At 48.3% G+C, this 21,817-nt stretch overlaps 1 protein-coding gene across 3 annotated transcripts; it reads left to right on the forward strand.

Moving 5' to 3' along the window:
* Positions 1 to 225: 225 nt before the first annotated feature.
* Positions 226 to 14,030, forward strand: RGR (retinal G protein coupled receptor). 3 transcript variants are annotated; one of them, XM_017883721.1, is made up of 7 exons: positions 226 to 397; positions 2,812 to 2,968; positions 4,034 to 4,167; positions 7,979 to 8,132; positions 9,489 to 9,606; positions 13,007 to 13,120; positions 13,622 to 14,030. In XM_017883721.1, exons 1-7 carry the CDS (start codon positions 319 to 321, stop codon positions 13,751 to 13,753), a joined length of 888 nt encoding a protein of 295 aa, XP_017739210.1. In that variant the 5' UTR covers positions 226 to 318; the 3' UTR covers positions 13,754 to 14,030. The 3 variants fall into 3 exon arrangements, with proteins under 3 accessions (XP_017739210.1, XP_017739211.1, XP_017739212.1); XM_017883722.1 differs by having other exon boundaries at positions 4,046 to 4,167; XM_017883723.1 differs by lacking the exon at positions 13,007 to 13,120 and having other exon boundaries at positions 4,046 to 4,167.
* The last annotated feature ends 7,787 nt before the right edge of the window (positions 14,031 to 21,817 follow it).

Below are 21,817 nucleotides of genomic sequence, written 5' to 3' on the forward strand. Positions count from 1 at the left end.
TTACGCAACTCTTTTCCAATTAGGCTCTCAGTCACACACCATTCGGATTCCCCGACCTTAATCCTGTGCAATGGGGCTGAAATGAATGAGACAGGGCTCCATTCTGGCTTCACAAAGGCCGCATTGTCCAACTCGTGAATGGGTTCCTTCTGCTTGGACCAAGAGGACCATTGCAGGGGGGAGGCATCCAGAAAGAGCCCAAGGTCCAGCATAATAACCTGCATGTGCCTCCGCGCACATGGGATGGCCCTTTAAAAGGGAGGGCCTGGCTGTGGGAAGCCAGAGACAGCTGGGCCACTGGCAGGAAGGAGAGTGAGGATGGCTGAGACCAATGCCCTGCCCACCGGCTTTGGGGAGCTCGAGGTGCTGGCTGTGGGGATGGTGCTGCTGGTGGAAGGTGAGCCAGGCAGAACTTGGGGTGCAGTGGGGGCCCAGTGGGTTCTGAGGACCCAGGCCACCAATATGGAGCTGGCAAGGAGAGGCGAGGTCCCCAAACCCAGCTGGGTGTCAGGTCCCCTTGACTGCCTTCCCCTCTGTGCCTGGACTCAGGGGGTGTTCTGACAGCTGAACCTGTGAGGTGCAGCACACTGCCTGCCGAGCAGAGAGTAAGCCAGGCAAGGGTCAGGGAGGGAGGGACTTTGAGAGGGGACATCTGCCCAGGAGATGATCAAGAGCCAGGCATTAGGACTTTTCATGACCCTCCAGTCGGGAGGAAATTTAATCCACTCCTTAGAAATCCTGCTAAGAATCCCACATAAGATCAGTCCCCTGAAAGGCTCTGGGGACAGACAGCTCTGCCACCTGCTCTTGTGTGACTGGAACCAAGTCCCTTCAGCTCTCTGCCCTCAATGCCTTGACATTCCGAATGGGTGGTTGTAAAGATTAAATTGGATAATGGGTATAAAGTGCTAGCCTAAATAGACTCCAGGGTATTTAAATTCATTCTCTCCCATCCTCTCCAGCCCCACCACTATTTTCACTGTGTCTACTCCTATGAGCCTAAGCACTTCCCCTCTGGAGGCAACCTGGGTCCGCAGGGTACCTACCTCAACCTAGAATCCCTAAGATGCTCACTGAGGCCAGAGCTAGAGACAGTGTCAATCCTGAATCTGTGCCAGCCCGAGCTAAGTTGACGGAGAATGCAGCTTTGATTCAAAGCAGACCCAGAGAAATCATCAGTCTGTAATGAGAACTGACAATGGAGAGGAAGTGACAGTCATTTGATTGGTCCAGAAGGCTCTGGACACGACTGTCTGGTGGCCCCAGCCAGTGTCTCCCTTTCCTGAGAACCCTCCAATCTAGCATCCCTCCGGGTCCTCAAATATGCCATAAAATGTTACCACTTTATTTTTTGGAATGGGTTTAAATTTACATTTTTATTTCATGTTTGATGATTAGAAATGTCATTATATACATAATGCTTTGGTTTTTATTTTATTTTATTTTTAAAAGATTTTAAAATTTCAATAGCTTTGGGGTACAAGTGATTTTGTTTACATCGATGAATTACATCATGGCAAATTCTGGGATTTCAGTGCACCCATCACCCGAGTAGTGTACATTGTACCTAATATGTAGGTTTTTTTAATCCCACCCCCTCTCCCACCCTTCCCGTTCTCCAGTCTCCAAAGTCCATTATGTCCTCTGAATGCCTCTGCGTACTCACGGTTTAGCTCCCACTTGTAACTGAGAACAATCAGTATTTGATTTTCCATTCCTGAGTTACTTCACTTAGAATAATGGCCTCCAGCTCCATCCAAGTTGCTGTAATGAGACATTATTTCACTCCTTTTTATGGCTGAGTATTACTCCATGATGTATATATACCACATTTTCTTTGTCCATTCATTGGTCAGTGGGCACTCGCATTGATTTCGTATCTTTGCAATTGTGAATTGGGCCGCAATAAACATAGATGTGCATGTGTGTTTTTGGCTGGATTAAATGGCAGATCTACTTTTAGTTACTTACGGAATCTCTATACTCTTTTCCATAGAGGTTGTATTAATTTACATTCCCACCAGCAGTGTATAAGCATTCCCTTTTTACCACATCCATGCCATCGATCTATCGTTTTTTGACTTTTTAATGATGGCCATTCTTGTAGGAGTAAGGTGGCATCTCACTGTACCACAGCATGTCTTTGCGCATGCTATTCCCTCCTGGAATGCTCTTCCATGCATTGTCCTGCAGGTAAGTGCTTCTCAAAGTTTTGAAGGCGGGATTTTTTCCTGTTCCTCACTTTAGATGGGGGAAGCTGAGGTTCAGAGAGCTTAAGGAGCAGCGAGCGAGGCAACCGAGCCAAATTTCAAGGTTGGATCTCTCTGCTTCCAGAGTACTCCCCCTTCACGCTCACTTCCCTGCCTGGTGTCCTGGGCAGCTCCCAGCTCTAACATCAACTCTTCTCCTTGGAGGCTCTCTGACTTTGCTCTACAGTCCTTGGAGAAGGCATTTTGAAATCCAAAAGGCCTGAATTCAAGTTCCAGCTCCACCACTTACTAGCTGTGTACTTAGGGCAAGTTAGCTAGTGTCTCTGAGCCTCAGTTTCCCAGCTATAAATGGAGAAGAGTATCCAGGTGAAGACTGAATGAGATGACTCATATTAAATGCGTATCCTGGTGCCCAGTATGCACTAAGTGCCCGGCAGGTGTCCGTGATTATGATCGTTATAGCATGAAGCATGCTACACTATATTGATTGTCTTTCTTGTCTGTCTGGGAGGTTGCTGATGCTCCATCCACCCCACGCACCCTGTTCTGACCCCAGCTGGGCTTCAGCAGCCCCAATGCCAGCCCCCACCCTTCGTTTCAGCTCTCTCCGGTCTCAGCCTCAATACCCTGACCATCTTCTCTTTCTGCAAGACCCCGGAGCTGCGGACTCCCTGCCACCTGCTGGTGCTGAGCTTGGCTCTTGCGGACAGTGGGATCAGCCTGAATGCCCTCATTGCAGCCACATCCAGCCTTCTCCGGTACCAGCCCCCTCCCCAGTCCACAGGCCCTGAGGTCCTGCCTGGGGCCTGACCTCTGGGCCCCGGGCAGCCAGGCCAAGGGCATTTTTACTACCTACAGAAAATTGGCCAAGGGTGGAGGGTGGGCAAGCTAAAATGGGCTGAATTCCAGATTGATTCTGAAGAATGACAGCTGATTTCTGGAAGACAGGGATTGCTGAAACCTGATGAAAGAGATGGCCGTCTGTAGAGATCAATGGTATAGGTTCTGTAACCAAGCAACCTAGGTTTGCATTCTGGCTTCATTCAGCATTTCTAGTTCTGGGCTTCTTCCACAAATCGGATATTATTTCCTAACTCATATAGTTCGTTGGAAATATTTACTTCTATTATGTGTAAATAACTTAAAATAATGCTTGATACCTAGGACTCTAAGTAAAGTGTGAAAACAAACAGGGTTTTGGCTAGCATCTAACACCTCCTTATACACAAACCAGGGTCTTCCATCACAGCTTTAGAAGGTGTTTATAAAATTGTTTTCTGAAGCAGACTGGACATTCTCATTCTGGTTTTGGACACTGCAGACGGAGGCTGGAGCCCACCTGGATGCGCATGCTCCGTGCTGACCAGCTGGGGGGTCTGCATCAGTGAGAATTCTTCCTCCCACAGTGAATTGAAGCTTCCACCTTTGTTTGGCCCTTTAGGCTGGGGAGGCCTGGGATCTCCCCTCTGACTTTGCCTTCATCTTCTGTGTGACCTTCGCTTCAGTATCTTTGCCTCTTTGAACCTCAGTTTCCCCACCTATCAAATACAGGCATGAGCTCTCCTGTGACAGAGAGATCTGATCACACAGAGAGAGCCTATGGCCCAACCGTGGTGCAGTCAAAGTCACCAAGCATAGAGAGTGTGCATCGGGCTCCACCCCTTCAGCCTGGTTACTTAAGCTCTAACGCCTCATAGGAAAGACACCAATATTAAGGCCCTCTTTGGAGAATCAGGGCAACATTCAGGAACGCACACTCCAGGCTGTATTTGGCAGGTGTGGGAGGTGGAAAGGGTCGGAGGAGAGGGGTCACTGGTGCCCAGTGTCTCCCACAGGCGCTGGCCCTACGGCTCGGATGGCTGCCAGGCTCATGGCTTCCAGGGCTTTGTGACAGCGTTGGCCAGCATCTGCAGCAGTGCAGCTATTGCCTGGGGGCGCTATCACCACTACTGCACCCGTATGTATCTGGGCTCCTCGAGTGGAGGGACACCGATGCAGTGTGGAGAGGATAAGAGGCAGGGTGGGGCAGTCAGAACTAGCTACCGCTCCGTGTTTCCCAGTGCAGGGAAGTGTGGGTGGGTGTGAGTGGGCATGCCAATCATGTGTAGGCCCTCATTTCAGGAAAGGAGGGAGGGTGGGAGAGTGTGCAGGAGAGCTGTTGAGCCTCTTTTGCCATCACTGCAGCCTTGGGCAAGTCAGGGATCCTCTCTGAACCTTAGTCTCCTCCTCTGTGAAATGATTTTTTTTTCTTTTTGAGACGGAATTGCTCTTTTGCCCAGGCTGGAGTGCAGTGGCGCGATCTCGGCTAACTGCAACCTCCGCCTCCTGGTTTCAAGCAATTCTTCTGCCTCAGCCTGCCGAGTAGCTGGGACTACAGGCACGTGCCACCACGCCTGGCTAATTTTTGTATTTTTAGTAGACATGGGGTTTCACCATATTGGCCAGGCTGGTCTTGAACTCCTGACCTCGTGATCTACCTGTCTCAGCAAGCCACTGCGCCTGGCTGAGATGATTTTAATAACCAATCTGAGTTTTATTTTGAAAATCAAATGAGATCAGGGATACAGAAAATGCCCTTGCAGATAGGTACTACGGAGGTGCAGAGAGGCTGTGTGTGTGTGTGTGTCTGGGCATGTGCCCTGGCACCACACCATTCCATGAGGCTTCATGAAAACTGTCCAGCTGTGGATTTCCCAATCTGCATTGCCAAATACCATCTTCATAACTGGCCATATCAGTGTGCAAACTGCTCTGTTTTTCCTTGATTTTTTTTTTCTTAAAAGTGACTCATTTTTTAAAATGTAAACACCTGTTTCAAGCTCATTCTAAACAACATCTGGGAAATCATAGGTTTAATGTTCTTATAATTTTAATACAATTAAAATAAAAACCTGTTCACTCAGAGACCATCTAGAACCCTGTTCACCACCATGGGTACATAAACATGTTTTGGGGAGCTGTGGCTCAGCTAACCCTCCTAGCAAACCCTCAGCTCACAGCCTTGGAAGCAGAGGCACAGAGAAGTTAAGCAGCTTGCCTAGGGTCACACAGCTACTAAGGGCAGAGCTGACATTGGGCATGACCTGGTACCTCCAAGTCCTGAGCTATGAATTTGCTCAGCACAGAGGCTGCTGCGAGGTCTATGGCCAGCACAGCCTCAAGCCATGGCATGGCCTCTTTGGAATCCACAGAACTTCCCTTGCCATAGTCACATTTACAGCCCCCTTCCCTGCAAAGTCACTGCCCGTCATGGGTCTCTCCAGGCCAAAATGCTTCCATCGGTCTCATCATTTTGAGTGGCGATAGTTTAGCCTTCCTGTCCACCTGGCCTCAAAGTGCTTCTCCCACTACTTCCATCCCAGCCCCTGCCCCAATGATCCCTTGGACCATCTTATACACACACACACACACACACACACACACACACACACACACACACACCACCTTCTCAGACAGCAACAGGCTTCTCTGCCTCAGTATAGAACAGTTAATCCCTATGCCAGAGGCCTTAGATCAAAGCCCTTTCTATACTGAGAGCATGGCAGAGCAGTGTGAAGGCAGGCAAAGGGGAATGAGGAGGTCTGAATTCATCTACTCCATCCCTGGGTGGTTGTAGGTATGTCACCTTGGCCATCTGTTTCTAAAGCTGTAAGTCTGAGGCAGCACAAGGGTCCAGGTAGGTATTCATTATTGTGCCCGCAGAGAATTGCTTGAACCTGGAAGGCAGAGGTTGCAGTGAGCCGAGAAGGCACCACTGCACTCCAGCCTGGGCAACAGAATGAGACTATGCTTCAATAAAACAAAAACACAAACAAAAACAAACAAACAAACAAAAACAAGAAGAAGAAAAGAAAAGTCCAGGCACGGTGGCTCAGGCCTGTAATCCCAACACTTTGGGAGGCTGAGGTGGGCAAATCACTTGAGGTCAGGAGTTCGAGACCAGCCTGGCCAACATGGTGAAACCCCATCTCTACTAAAAATACAAAAATTAGCTGGGCATAGCGGCATGAGCCTGTAATTCCAGCTACTTGAGAGGCTGAGGAAGGAGAATCGCTTGAACCTGGGAGGCAGAAGTTTCAGTGAGCCAAGATCATGCCACTGCACTCCAGCCTGGGTGACAGAGGAAGACTCTGTCTCAAAAAAAATTTTTTTAAAAAGGTTGGAAGAACTGACATCTTAACTATATTGAGTCTTCCTATCCATGCACATATTTATTGTGCCCACAGTTGGGGTGGGAGGTGTCCTAGTCTGCCCAGGCTCCTATAATAGAACGCTATAGACTCGGTGGCTTGAACAATAGAAATTTATTTCTCAGTTATTCAGGCTGGGAAGTCCAAATTCAAGGTGTCAGCACGGTCAGGTTTGTTGAGGGCTTGCTTCTTGGTTTATAGATGTTCACCTTCTTGCCATGTCCTCACATAAAAAGAGAGAGATTGTCACTCTTGTGTTCCTTATTTTATTTTATTTTTTTGAAACACAGTCTCACTCTGTTGCCCAAGCTAGAATGTAGTGGCACCATCTCAGTACACTGCAACCTCCACCTTCTAGGTTCAAGTGATTCTCTACCTCAGCCTCCTGAGTAGCTGGGACTACAGGCACATGCACCACGTCCAGTTAATTGTGTCCCTTCTTATAAGGGCACTAATTGCATCATGGGGGCTCCACCCTTATGGTCTAGTTATATCCCAAAGGCCCTGCCTCCAAATGCCATCACACTGGGGATTAGGGCTTCAACATATCAGTTTGAGGGGACATAAACATTCAGTTCATATCAGAAGGTCACATCCAAGCAAACTCCATCTGGAGCCATACCAGTAGAAGCAAAGTGTCAGATGAGGGAAGTTGTAGATATGCTCTTCTCTCCTGATCAAAACCCACCTAGAGACCTGTCCTCTGCCCTGGGATCTTATACACAAAGGAGTATGACAAATAAACAGTAGACAGAGGAGGGCACCTGTGAAGTGCATCCTGAAGCTAGTTCCAGGAGGAACCACTGGATGGGAAGGACCCAATGACACTGCAGCAGAGAGGGGGGTTTCAGGGAAGGGATCAGAGGAGGTCAAATCAGCATGACTGGTTCACATCAAAAGATGCTGCTGGGACCCAGCCTCTGCCTTTGGCACTGAGATTGAGCCCCAACCCCCGAGTCAAGCATTCTCAGAGGGTATCCTGGAAGCAGGGGCAGTGGCCTGATTCTGAGCAAGTGCTGAGGATGGTGGTAAGTCCAGACTTCTGCCTCCATCCCCTATGACCCTCACCTGAACCCCTGCCCATGCTTCTTCCTGAACCTTGGCTTTGAAAACACATCTGTCTCTTTGCCACTCCCTCCTTGTCTCTGTCCTCTGAAGAAGATGGTATAGTGTGTCTATTTGGAGACCTTCACCATCCATTATCTATTTCATTCTTCATAACAATCCTCTGAGGTAAGGATTATCATTCCCCTTGTGGGTGAGAACACTGGGGCTCAGAGAAGCTCTTCACTTGCCTGAGGCCCTGAGTTATTAAGCATCAGAGCTGAGGTTCTCATTTTGGTAAGTTGCTTAGTTAATCCCCTTCTCAGCCTCAATTTTTTAGACCATGACACAGGGATAAGAAAACCTCCTTCTGGCAGGATGTGGTGACTCAATCCTGTAATCCCAGCACTATGGGAGACTGAGGCGGGTGGATCACTCAAAGGGACACTCTTCAAGATAGGGAAGTCCATTCTTTCTCACTCTACCAGGCCATCTCCCCCTCACAACCTCCTCTTCCTCCTCTGTCCTGGGCAGGTGGCCAGCTGGCCTGGAACTCGGCCATCTCTCTGGTGCTCTTCGTGTGGCTGTCTTCTACCTTCTGGGCAGCCTTGCCCCTCCTGGGTTGGGGCCACTATGACTATGAGCCACTGGGGACATGCTGCACCCTGGACTACTCCAAAGGGGACAGGTGAGGTGGGAGGAGCAGCTTCGAGGCTCCTATCCATGGGAATCTTGGCTTCGAACTCCTATGACAAGGGTGCCCCAGCTGAAAATCCAAATGGAGAAATGTGAATGTTTGCCAGACAATCTCAACTCCTTAATCATGATACCCACATGCAGGCAGACATTGGGACTGGAAAAACCCTGTTCTGAAAACTGGCCAGGTGATGGGAATGCTATGAAAATTGGGATCCAGAGTTGAACCCAAAAAGAGACATCATACAGGGAGCCATTGGCTTGTGTCAGTGATAACAGTCACCAAGCCACACCACCTCTTTGCCATCTTCAGCACAGTCGGCCATCATGGCTCTGACCTCATCAGTTTCTAGAGGGTGCCATACCCTTGGCACAATAGATTCAAAGAACATTATGGTCCTTCCACTGGGAGGGAATGCCCAGAGCATACGCTATGAGGAAATCCCTGGAGAAATAGAACTGAATGCATGAAGGTCCCCACCCTCATGGGGCTCGTGTTCTGGTACTGCCCCATCAGGCGGCTCCAGGGAGACAAGGGCTTAGGGGGATCCTTTAGAAACTGCCTTGAGGAATGGTCACATGGGCTCCAGCCCCTCTTGCTTCCACTAGAGCCACGTTGCATTCATCTGCTTTACCCATGGTGTTTAATCATGAGGCATTTGCACTGGATGACAGGCTTTCCAGGTGATGCCTTTTTGAGAATGCTGGGCCTGGTCCAAGTGTCCCTCCATGGCCCTGCCCAGCCAGGGTCCAGTCCTTCCAGCTGCCCCTCCCTGGTGTACAGCTCCAAGGTGACATAGTCTTCCCTTCAGAAAATGAGGATCTGGCTCCCTGGGACTCCCACCATTCCCTTCACCTCCCCATGACCACTACCTGGGAATCCAGGCTCTTCTGTGGTCCCTTCAACCATTTCTTCAGTGACGTAGTATCCAATCTTCTTGTTATCCAGTCTCCTTTTAAAACCTTTGGGCCTAGAATGCTCCTTGGATGTTCCTTCCTCTTGGTCCACTGACATCTCCACCATTGGGTGAACATGTTTCCCAAACTAAAATTTCCCATTCCTCATGCTTGGGGGACAAACAGGAAAGCAGGGCTGAGCACTTGAACAAGAAAGAGGCCTCTTCCTCCTTGGAGCTCCCTGGCTTCTAAAGGCAAGTTCTAGGGGGACCTCGTAGCTCCCTGGCTCCGAAAGGGAATTCACCTGGGACCCAGGAGCAATCACACTGAGTACTTGTCTGAGTGGAGCATTTCCCCACATCCGATCATCGAGAGCAGAGCTAGTGGGTCCTTGAGGACAGCTGGCCACTCCTGAGAGCTGACCCCAGTCCTCCATCTGCTCTCCCTGTAGAAACTTCACCAGCTTCCTCTTCACCATGTCCTTCTTCAACTTCGCCATGCCCCTCTTCATCACGATCACATCCTACAGTCTCATGGAGCAGAAACTGGGGAAGAGCGGTCATCTCCAGGTAAGGACCCCTCCCGGAGTGTTACCTGATGGTGCGGCGCAGCCCCAGGCTCTTGGTGTCCCGAACGAAGAATTGGATGTGACACACACAAATAGCAAAGCAAATGTTCATTGCTTTTGCAGCAAAGCAAAGCAGCAAAAGTTTATTCAGCACAGTATTACACTCTCAGAGAGGGGAGGGTGGACCGATCTCTGCGAAGTGAGATCAGCACCAGTTTGGTGTATTTTGGGTTCTTTTATATGTTTATTTTTCTTCGCTTCCCAAGGCTGCCTAATCTCTAGCCAGTGTCTGCCTTTTGATTGATAGGTTACTTAGTTAGTTTGGCCCTTGTGTGCTTGCCTGTCACCTCCATCCCATAATCTTAAGTACATGCATGATACACAGTCCATATGCATGAGCTTTAATGAGCTTATTACCATACAGGGTCATTTTAAGGATACTTTTTCTCTCTAATGCGCATGCCCATCTCTGAGGAGCTGCTCCTGACAGGTTTGGTCCAGATCTAGCCGGCCATGGGAGCTTCTTACTCACTTTTTAATCTTATTTTTGTTTTGGTTGCTCAACTTCTGTTTCTTGTCTTGCTTCTTGCTCACCGTCTCTTCACCTTGCTTCTGCTTCTGCTTATTCTGCCCTTTAACCTCCAATTCCCTCTGCTAGTCTCCTGCCTCAAGAGCAGCAGGAATTTCTCGGTTCCACTCAGGGACACCAGGGAATATGAACAATGTGACAGACAGCAACCAGGGGTTTTCTGCGTTTTCAATGATCAAGAGAAAATCCAGCTTGTGCACAGCATAGGATGTTAGAACTGGAAACCACCCACCCTTTGCTCAGATCGCTAAGGCCTGGGAAGCAAGGATCAGGACTGCTCAGATTCACCCAGACCCGGTAACTCTGGCGACCAGGGCTCCCTGCCGGACACCATCCGTGCTGTTCCACTTAACTCTTGCCAAGGATCTGAGGTTTGGCACAAAGTTACAGTCTTTTTGAATGCTGCTTTTAAAGTACTTTGAGATGTTTAATTTAATCACAGTCACAGGGTGGTGTCCAAAAGATAAAAATCAAACCTATAAGCACATTTGTCCAAGAAATACAGTACTTCAAAATAAGCCCTCCCAGCCATTTTTAAATTTCTGCATTACTACTCCCTTGCCACGGTTTTATTTTACTTGGTCACCTGGATGACCTCTAACAAAGGAGTCCTAACAAGCAACAAAGATTAGAACAAATTCAGATCTTAATATTATTTCATCTTTGCAACCACTCTATGAGGAAGGAGGTTTCCTTTCTTTTTTTTTTTTTTAGTTTTTTGAGACGGAGTTTTGCTCTTGTAGCCCAGGCTGGAGCGCAATGGCGCGATCTCGACTCACGGCAACCTCCACCTCCCGGGTTCAAGCGATTCTCCTTCCTCAGCTTCCCGAGTACCTGGGATTATAGGCATGTGCCACCACACCCAGCTAATTTTGTATTTTTGGTAGAGACGGTGTTTCTCCATGTTGGTCAGGCTGGTTTCAAACTTCCGATCTCAGGTGATCCGCCCGCCTCTGCCTCCTAAAGTGTTGGGATTATAGGCATAAGCCACTGTGCCCAGTCTTTTCTTTTCTTTTCTTTTCTTTTCTTTTTTTCTTTTGAGACAAGGTCTTACTCTGTTGCCCAGGCTGGCGTGCAATGGCAATCTCAGCTCACTGCAACCTCCGTCTCCCGGGTTCAAGCGATCCTCCTGACTCAGCCTCCCTAGTAGCTGGAATTACAGGCACCCACCACCATGCCTGGCTAATTTTTGTATCTGTTGGCCAGGCTGGTCTTGAACTCCTGACCTCAGGTGATCCACCCATTTCCGCCTCCCAAAGTGCTGGGATTACAGGCTTGAGCCACCGCACCTGGCCAGAAGGAGGTTTTCTTATCCCTGTGTTGTGGACTGAAAAATTGAGGTTGAGATGGGGGTTAACTAAGCAACTCACCAAAAGCCACACACCTGGATTCAAACCTAGGTCTGGGACTCCACCACCCATGTGGTCAATCACAGTGCATGAAAGAAACACTCTTTTTTTTTTAAGTCACTTCATCTGCCACTTTATTTATTTACTGTAAATTGGAAAAGGACTGTGCAAATCTATTTTAGCTGCAGCCCCGATGCTCCCCGAGGTCAGAAGGAGAGAAAGGACTTTGCTGGGACCAGAATCCAGTCCCCTGGCTCCCAGCTGGCTGCTAGCATAGGCGCTGCCTCCAGGCTGTCCTCCGAGATGCCTGTCCCAAACCCTGTCTGGAGGCGCAAAGTTCACATTTATTGGAGGCGCAGGCAGCCGGGAGACAAGGCTGCCACCATGATCTCCTCATTTTTCTGGGTTGCCTTTAAACCATTGTCACTGGTGGGCATCGTCAAGGTCACACGCAGCGGTCCAGGGACCTCATCCCAAACTAAGCGGCTTCCGGAGACCGCACAGCCTCTGCAGGGGATTCCACGTCTCACGGCGTCGGCTCCCGGGAGGACCCCGCAGTGCTGAGCTCCTTCACACCCCCCACCCCCAAATAAGGGCCAATTAAGAGAGAGAAAAAAAAGTCTCTTGGTCAACATATTTTAAAAATCCAAGATGGAAGAAAATATGTTCTCTTTGTTAAAGAAAGTCATGTCAGGGAGAAAACAGGCAAGAACTTTAGCGTCAGAATTTGCACGTTCGCGTGTGTGTGTGTTGAGGGGAGCAGGAACCTGGCCGCTCCCGCTGAAATTAAAGCGCGAGTCTTGCCCCCCTCATGGCGCCACGCGGCACCCCAGCGTCTCCAGCTCTCCGGACAAGCCCCTTCCCCGCTGATTGTATTTCACATTGGGAGCCCAGACAGGGTGGTCTCGCCAGGTAGCTGTAGCTGTGGATGAGTTGGTTCTAGGACTGAGGCCTGAGGGCAACTCAAGCCTGGGGCCTCTTGAGCACGCAGTCACAGAGCCCAGGATTCCTCTTAAAGAGCACAGACCCGGGCCAGGCACAGTGGCTCATGCCTGTAATCCCAGCACGTTGGAAGGCCGTAGGAGGAGGATCCCTTGAGCCCAGGAGTTCGAGACCAGCCTAGGAAATATAATGAGACCCTGTCTGTATTTGACAAACAAACAAAGAGTACAACCCAGGAGTAAGCTCATTATCCACCCAGTCTCGGTCTCCAGCCACGTCAGGTATTATCAGGCCATTTTACAGACACAGCAACTGAGGTCAGGCAAGCTTAAATAAAAGGCTTAAGGTCACACAGTCTTAAGAGGCCCATCTGGTCTCAAGTTCCCCTGCAGACTCAGCTCCCTCCTGAAGCCTGGTTCATGCTGCCCAGCCCTGCTGAGTGCTGACCCGGTCTTCTCGGCCACATGGGGCTGTGGGCCACCTGGAGCAAGCTGACATCTCCTCCGACAATGTCTCCCCAGGTGAACACCACTCTGCCAGCAAGGACTCTGCTGCTCGGCTGGGGCCCCTATGCCATCCTGTATCTATACGCAGTCATCGCAGACGTGACTTCCATCTCCCCCAAACTGCAGATGGTACAGATACTTCTAGTACCCAAAGCTAGACCCGTCTCAGTCTTTATGTCTCTGTCTCACCTCATCTCACTTTCTGGATTTATGGCCTGTGTGTCAGTCTCTTTCTCTCTGTGTTTCTTCCTTTGGATACTCACAATGCATAGAGCATTAGTTTGCCTCCCTAATCCCCTACCTCGTCCCTGAGTCATACCCGGCTGCTGCTTGACATTGCCCAAACCTCATGTGAGATGACAGGGACAGCCAGCCAGATGGTGCAGATAAGGACTCTGTGACTAGGGGTTGAGATTGGTGCCCAGGCTGGGAGCAGGTGGGTCTGGACAAGAGTATGACTCCATGGGTTCCATGAGTCATCAATCTCTGCCAACTAGTCAGGGAAGTCTCCAAGGCTGCAGAACTAAATGATTGGCAGCTGCAGGTGGGGGTGACTGGGGTCGCCAGGTGGGACCAGAGAGAGGAGCAGTGGCTTTGAAGCTTCTTTTCTGGACTTTTCTGCCACAACAGGTGCCCGCCCTCGTTGCCAAAATGGTGCCCACGATCAATGCCATCAACTATGCCCTGGGCAATGAGATGGTCTGCAGGGGGATCTGGCAGTGCCTCTCACCGCAGAAGAGCAAGAAGCACCAAGCCAAGTGAGCCTACCATCCTGGACTGAGCCCCAGGCCGGGAGGCTGCCCCAGGAGTCCTGCCCAGCAGCCTCAGCAGCCAAGCCCAGACACTCACCCACCTTCCCCAATGGCCCCGTGGAGCCTGGCCCTAGGCTGGACACAAGGATTCAGAAAGACACCAGGCTGCACAGAAAGAGCCAGATGGACCTGAGTGTCGGTCATAGCCCTCTACACTCGAGGTTAAGAGGCTTCAGGAAAGTCACTCCTTTTTAAAAGTAATAATAAATTTAAGGGGGTACATTGCAGTTTTGTTACATGGATAGATTGCCTAGTAGTGAAGTCTGGGCTTTTAGTGTAACCATCACCCTAATAATATACATCGTATCCATTAAGTAATTTCTCATCCCTCACCCCCTGCCACCTTGTCACCCTTCTGAGTCTCCAATGTCTATTATTCCACACTCCGTGTCCATGTGTATACATTATTTAGCTCCCACTTACAAGTGAGAACATGTGGTGTTTGACTTTCTGTTTTAGAGTTATTTCACTTAAAAGAATGACCTCCAGTTTCATCCATGTTGCTGCAAAAGACATGATCTCATTCTTTTTTATGGCAGTGTAGTGTTCCATTCCATATATATATATATATACACACACACACACACACACATACATATACACACACACACACACACATACACACACACACATTTTCTTTAACCAGTCATCTGTTGATGGATTGATTCCGTATCTTTGCTACTGTAAACAGTGCTGTGATAAGCATACAAGTGCAGGTTTCTTTTTGATATACTGATTTCTTTTCCTTTGTGTAGATACCAATAGTAGGACTGCTGGATCAAATGGTAGCTCTATTTTTAAGACAGTATGGAGAAATCACCATACTGTTTTCCATAGAGGTTGTACTAATTTACAGTCCCACCAACAGTGTATAGGTGTTCTCTTTTCTCTGCATCCTTACCAATATCTGTTATTTTTTGACTTTTTAATAATAGCCATTCTCACTGGTGTGAGATAAGATCTCACTGTGGTTTTAATTTCCATTTCTCTGATGACTTTTGATGTTGAGCATTTTTTCATATGCCTCTTAGCCACCTGGTATGTATTCTTTTTGAAAAAAAATGTCTGTTCATATCTTTTGCCCACTTTTTAATGACATTATTTGGATTTTTTTTTGTTGAGTTGAATTTCTTATATATTCTGGATAACAGTCCCCTACTGGATACATAGTTTGCAAATATTTTCTCCTGTTCTGCAGGTTGTTCATTCTGTTGATGGTTGATTTTGCTGTGCAAACACTTTTTTAGTTTAATTAAGTCCCATTTGTCTATTTTTGGTTTTGTTGCTTGTGTTTTTAAGGTTTCTGTCATGAATTCTTTGCCTAGACCAATGCCCAGAAGAGGTTTTCCTAGATTTTCTTCTAAGATTTTTATAGTGTCAGTTCTTACACTTAAGTCTTTAATCCATCTTGAGTTTATTTTATTTATTTATTTTTTTAAGACGGAGTCCTGCTGTGTCACCCAGGCTAAAGTACAGTAGTGCTATCATAGCTCACTGCAACCCTTGCCTTCCAGGTTCAAGCAGTTCTCATGCCTCAGCCTCCTGAGTAGCTGGGATTACAGGCATGTGCCACTATGCCTGGCTAATTTTTTGTGTTTTTAGTAGAGACAGGGTTTCACCATGTTGGACAGGCTGTTCTCAGATTCCTGACCTCAAGTGATCCACCCACCTCGGCCTCCCAAAGTGATGGGATTACAAGCATGAGCCACTGTGTCTATCCTTGGGTTGATTTTTATATGTGGTGAGAGATATGTGTCCAGTTTCATTCTTCTGCACATGGCAATTTAATTTTCCCAGCACCATTTATTAAAAAGGGTGTCCTAACATCACTCTTTCTAAACCTTCTAAACCCTAACATAAGGATGTTAATATGGACTTCACAGGGTTGTTGTGAGCCTTGAAGATAACATGTACTCACTAAGCACATAGAAAATACTCTTTAAAACAGAGCTGTTCGTTAAGTCTTGGCCATGCCCTCCAGGGACTCAGTCTTACATAGAAAGGGGTAAAAGCCCCAGGGTTTGCTTGTGGGAGCTCAAGCCAGGCTGCCAGCATTCAAACAACACGTATTAAATCATGATCTGCTGCCTGTCACTTCCTCTGCCTGTGCATCGTTTCCCAAGTTGGGAGGTGAGATGACGGCAATGGCAACTTGACTACACAGAAAGGACCAGAACATTCCCTGGCATGGTAAGTGCTCACGGAGTATCAACCACCAGCACATGCCAGTCAAAGACAGCCTCTGGTAATATGGGGCTTGGCCTGCACATTGTTTTAAAATGTTTTGAGGTTCATTGCCAACATTTAAAAATCAGGAAAATTTATTTAAATCCAGATGTCAGAAGGTGAGGCTACCTTCCTACATGGTTACAGTTTGCAGAGCTCAGGGCAGCTTGGCCCTTTGCCCAGGACACATGCTCTTCTGTCAGCCACAGTGCCTGTGTTCCCTGTGGATCCTGTGAGCCTCTGGGTTTGTGACAAGAGCCATCCTGGGTCCCCAAGAGAAGGAGACGAGGCCAAAACACATCAGCGTCCTCATCTGTGCTCGGAGGAGAGGCAGGGAGGAAGGTGGTTTGGTCAGGCTGCTTTCAGGGATGGCTTAAGCTCAAGCCCTGCATTCCCAAGGCTTCCTGCAGGAGGGAAAGGAGGGCTTGGGAATGACCACCCTGGCCTGGGTTGGCAAGAGATGGGAAGGGCTGAAGCAGCACCTGGTGGGGAATGACCACAGTCCTGCCTGAAGCTACTCACTTCAGAAGCCCCATGTCTGCCCACACCCCCAATTCCCGCTCATGGAGTGGGCTTGGGGACACTCATCACCTTCAGGCTCTTCTGCCCATGTTTCCAAGCACTGTTAGGATCTTTGTCCCCTGTGACAGACATTGTGTGCAGGGCCTCTCCTCTGCCCTCCTTCCCACCCAGCCCACAACCTCCCCTGCACCCCTGCCTTCTTTTAAGCAGCTCAGCTGCCTCTGGGAAAAGAGGACAAAGGAGGTGGCTGAATCCTGTCTGAAGTCCACCTCCCCGTGGGCCCTTGGCACAGTCACTGAGCTGGCATAGGAATCAAAGTCTGCCCATCCCTGGCACTTGGCCGGGCAGAAGTCAGACCACAGCCCTCAAAGGCCTAAATCCTTCTCAGGCTCGCTTTGCTCTGCCCAACCCCTACGGTGATGGATTCGCAGCCCTCAAGCTCTCTGCTGATTTTCTACAATGAATATGTACCACTTTTGCAATCACAGAAACATGTAAAGAAAAATGTTACTTCTATCTCCTTCAAGTGTTTTATCCCTGGCCGTAGTTGTATGTTCCCTGCAGAGCCTGTGGGCCTCTGGGTTTGTGACAGTAATGCAGGAGTCCCCATCCCTGAATGTATATCTGTATATCTGGTGAGACCCAGGGTCCTGCAGGGAAATGGAGATGGTGGGCAAGGTGACGGAGGAAGTCTGATGATGAAGGCGCAGCTGACCCAGGACCATGGAGGCAGGTCTGTCCCACAGAGCGGAGGGGAGGAATAGATAAACCCCATCAGTCTGAGTCTGTTGAACGTCACTCCCCACCAGTCTTCCTCTCCTGCCTCCCTCCCAGGCTCCTCTGGAGCAACTGCTCACCCTTTCCTGGGCACCCCTAGGTCTTTTTTCTCCATTCACTTGTGTCCCCTTAATGCCACCCCCTGCAGACACAATGAGTTTAAGGGGGGACACATCAACAAGGTCCCCCCACCCGCGTTAGTCATCACTAGCACCACAATGCTCTCTCCAAGTTCCGTGCAGCCCTGGAGAACTGGGGCCACATTGTGGAAAGGGGAACAAGAGCAAGGTGAGAAGACTGAGTCTGGAGAATTCAGGAAGGAAGAAAGAAGGGTGAAAATAGCAGAGAATGTGCTAGAACCTCATCTACAGAGCTCGAGGGCTCAGGGCATCTTCATTGGAGGCCCAGGGAACCAGCCTAACCTTCCCCTGCCCTGGTCTCTAGCCACACTCTACACCAAAGACCACACTGATACGCACACACACAGACGACTTGGAAGAGGCCGCCAGGAGGCAGGTGGACGTCCAGAACCAGCAAGCACCAAGTACCAGAAAATTCTACCTCCAGCAATCACTTCCTAATTTGTGAGCCAGCATCCATTTGACCCCCTGAATTCCTACCTGTCACTTAGTTCTGACATATTCACCTATCCATCCAATACATATCTACTGAACAGCTGCTGTGTGTCAGACACGCGCTCGATGTGATGACACACCAAGATCCTTTCCAGATACTGCCAGAAAATGTCCACTGTCTCTTTGTCTCTTTGTTACATTTGTGAGGAAAACGCAGTTGTTAACAATAGCTAGGAAATCAAATTAGAAATTACGGTACAGCCATGTCCAAGTAAGTGGAATCAGGTATAATAATAAGGATGATCAAGATAGCCCAGAAATTTCCTTCAGAATCTCCGCAAGTCATTATCACAAAACTAAACACTTATCCCTGGCTCTAGATAAATTAAGCGTGCACTCTGCTTCATTGTGTACTTGGTTTAATTGTATTTCAAGAGAATTATCCTCCACTGAATTTCAATGTGCAGCCAATTTTAGCCCCATTCTGGATTTTTAAAATTTTCTGTTTGACTTGGAAATCGTCGTGTTTTTTTTTCTTTTCTCTCTCTCTTCTTTTAAACCACGTAGTCCTCTGTAAGAAAACCACCATTATTTCTAAGAACAGTTTTCCCTAAATTGTCATCCACAGAGGAAGGCCCCATAACATGCACTCCTGTGGTGTGATCAGGCCCTGCCTTTCCCTCGCTGGGTAAACTTGGGAGTCAAGACCCCCTCTGGCCCATCACCTCCATCATCTCAGTTCCCCAGGGCTCTGGCACAGGCAGAAGATTCTCAAACACTATCGAAATTTTTTTCTCCAAACTAGATGTTTGTGGTGGATTGAATGTTTGTGTCCCCTGAAATACCTATGTTGAAACCCACTACAGTTAAATGAAGTAATAAGAGCAGAGCCCTGATCCCATAGGATTGTGTGCTTATGAGAAGATACACCAGAGAGCCTGAGCTCCCTCTTCCCCCACCCCACACATATGTCCAGGAAGGACCATGTAAGGTCACTGTGAAAAGTTGGCCCAGCCCAAGGAGAGAGCCCTCACCAGACACCAACACTGCCGACACCTTGATCTCAGACTTCCAGCCTCCAGAAATGTGCAAAATAAATTTGTGTTGCTTGAGCCACCCGGTCTATGTAGTTTGTTACAGCAGCTTTAACAAACTAATACAATGTTACATCAAAGCTCATCATTGAAACAGATGATAGTGGAGGGGACCAAGAGCCCAGCTCGTGCCCCCAGCCTGGGAACACCCAGTGCCACTTCTGCAGAACCTGGGGATTGTAAAAATCCAGTTTAAAAGTTGTAAAATTTGGCCTCTAAGATCCCCTCCCACTCTAAGATCCATTGATTTTTTAATGTATTTAAGTTCTTCCCAAAGAAATGTAAGTACAGTAGAATATTATCACCCACCTCATCCTCTTGCTGGGAAAGATGGCTCTGCCTATTGCCAAATGGACTTGACGTCACAAATAAAGTAGAAAGTTGTAACCAAAGTAAAGGATTGGCCCCTTCTGGAGACCTTCACTGGCACAGTTTTCCTGGGGAAGGAAAGGGCTGTGCATTTGATTGGCTAGCAAGAAAGTAGATACCAACTAGATACTGCCTGAACTATACAGTATCTGTATTGCTTCTTAAAGGGAAAAGGGATTCTGCAAATTTTCTACATAGATTAATAATTGGCAAAGAAGTTGGCCTAATTTATTCATATCTTTCTTTTTGCCACAAAATTAATAGAATTTCTGCTGTTCTCCCTATCAGAGATACTCCTGGTCCAATTCTCTCAAATACAAGCTCACTCTCCTTCCCACCACAACCACCTCCCTTCTTCTTGTGTTCCCTATGTATGTAAATATCACTATTATCTGTCCTGTCATCTAAGGTAAACAAAGAGAGAAGAAGGGAAAAGCAGAGCTCTGACATGCATAAATACTCACACTGGGTAGAATGTGAGGGTGGCGCAGTGCTCAGCAGGTACCACAAGGTGGCAATGCCCTCTGCATGATCCTGAGTTGCCAGACCTGATTCCTGCAGTTTCCAACACACTTTCCTGTGGCTGCTTGTGGTACAAGAAGCCTGACGCTTAGCTGTTTCTACCTCAAATGATGACATGATTCCACATCTGTCTCTTTCTTAAAGGAAACAGAGTGTCATGCTCATTGGCCAGAGGAGTTTTTTTTTTTTTTTTTTTTTTTTTGAGACGGAACGGAGTCTCGCTTCGGGTCACCCAAGCTGGATGACTGGCCAATGATCTCATCTCACTGCAAGCTCCACCTCCTGGGGTTCCACGGCATTCTCCTGCCTCCAGCCTCCCCCCAAGTAGCTGGGACTACAGCGCGCCCGCCACTCGCCCGGCTAGTTTTTTGTTTTTTTATAGAGACGGTTTCACCGTTGTTAGCCAGGATGGTCTCGATCTCCTGACTGACCTTTATCCGCCCGCCTCGGCCTCCCAAAGTGCTGGGATTACAGGCTTGAGCCACCGCGCCTGGCCAGAGGAGTCTTTGATGGCCCCGAGGAATCAGTCTCTTTTCTCTGCCTATAGAACAGCCATTGAATGTGTAGCCAAATGGAGGCCTCCAAAGCCCCGCACACCACAGCATTTTGATAAGAGTTCTGGGCCTGGGTTTTGTCTTTGTCTGACTGATAAGTCAGGGCAGTCCCTGGATTTCTCTGACCTGGGATTGTTCATCTGAAAAGTGGTGGTAATTACCTCTCATGCTGTGATCATAGGTGGAAGCCCACTGAAAGCTATGGGGTGTGGGGCAGGAGGGTTCAGAGAAGCACCCCACACCTCAGGCAGAGGCACAACAAATGACATTTGGCAATTGTGGGCAATGTTTCTAAAGTAACGAGGACTGGAAAGGCCCTGGGTGAAGGCCAGAGACATAATCCTTAAGTCTTCCCTCTGTTCTCGGTTGAGGTAACTTGCTGCTCCCCTCTTGAGCTGCTCCTTGGCCCCAACATCACACACCTGCTCTTCCCTCCGCCCACCTGGCAGCTCTCACAATGGCCTCCATTGTCCCCTGCACAGCATCCTCAGCTCAGCTGCCCTGCCCTCTGCAGCTGTCCAACACATGTACCGCCTTCGCCTTCTAGATCACAGCCAGCTTGGCAGATTGGAAAGGACTCAGCTTTGGGTGTTGAAAATCCCTGGGCATGAATCCAGGATTTACCATTTATTCAATGTGACAAAGATTCTCTGCTTGACCAAACTTGAGTCAGGCTCTTGAACCTTCTTCTAGGCCCATCTCTGAACTTCCTTGTAACATCCAGTTGTAGCCAAGAACCCTATTAAGTTAGTTTAGCAAGAACCATCAGCCCCTCGATATCTGATCAGGTTCCTCAGCCTGCACCATCCCCTAGGTGATTTCTGATCACCCTGGCCTGTCTTCAGCAAGATTCTTGTTCGATAGGTTTAGCCAGAATCTCCTTTATTTTTGATGTTTCATCTTAGTAATTTTCCATCCAGCAAACCACACCCTGCCCCTGGGCTATCATTTCCCACTTGTCCATCTCTCTCACTCGTTGCAACATTCCATTGCAGCTGTCCCTACACCTGAATAAAGTCTTTACCATGCTTTCACAAGTGTCATTGAATAGTATTTTTTAACAAATGTCTAAACAATTTCGAGCAAATTTTTTTTATCTCTGAGTTTGTTCCACATCCACAAAAATGGACTCATTTGGGTGGCATACTTTAAAGCACATGGTACATGGTAAGTGCTCAATAGATATTAGACACATTCCATCGCAGACTTCCTCATCTACTCCTTGCTGTCACTCAAGAAAAGGGTGTGTAGGAGAATTATGATAATTGACTGGCAATTACACACCACAGGTGTCCCAACTACTCCCTCATTTAATCCCCACAACATCCTCACAAGCACAGTTCTCAACTTTGTTTGCACGTTTGAATCAGCTGGG

The sequence above is a fragment of the Rhinopithecus bieti genome, unplaced genomic scaffold (assembly GCF_001698545.2).
Source record: "Rhinopithecus bieti isolate Rb0 unplaced genomic scaffold, ASM169854v2 scaffold_12689, whole genome shotgun sequence".
In the NCBI taxonomy this organism is placed as follows: domain Eukaryota; kingdom Metazoa; phylum Chordata; class Mammalia; order Primates; family Cercopithecidae; genus Rhinopithecus; species Rhinopithecus bieti.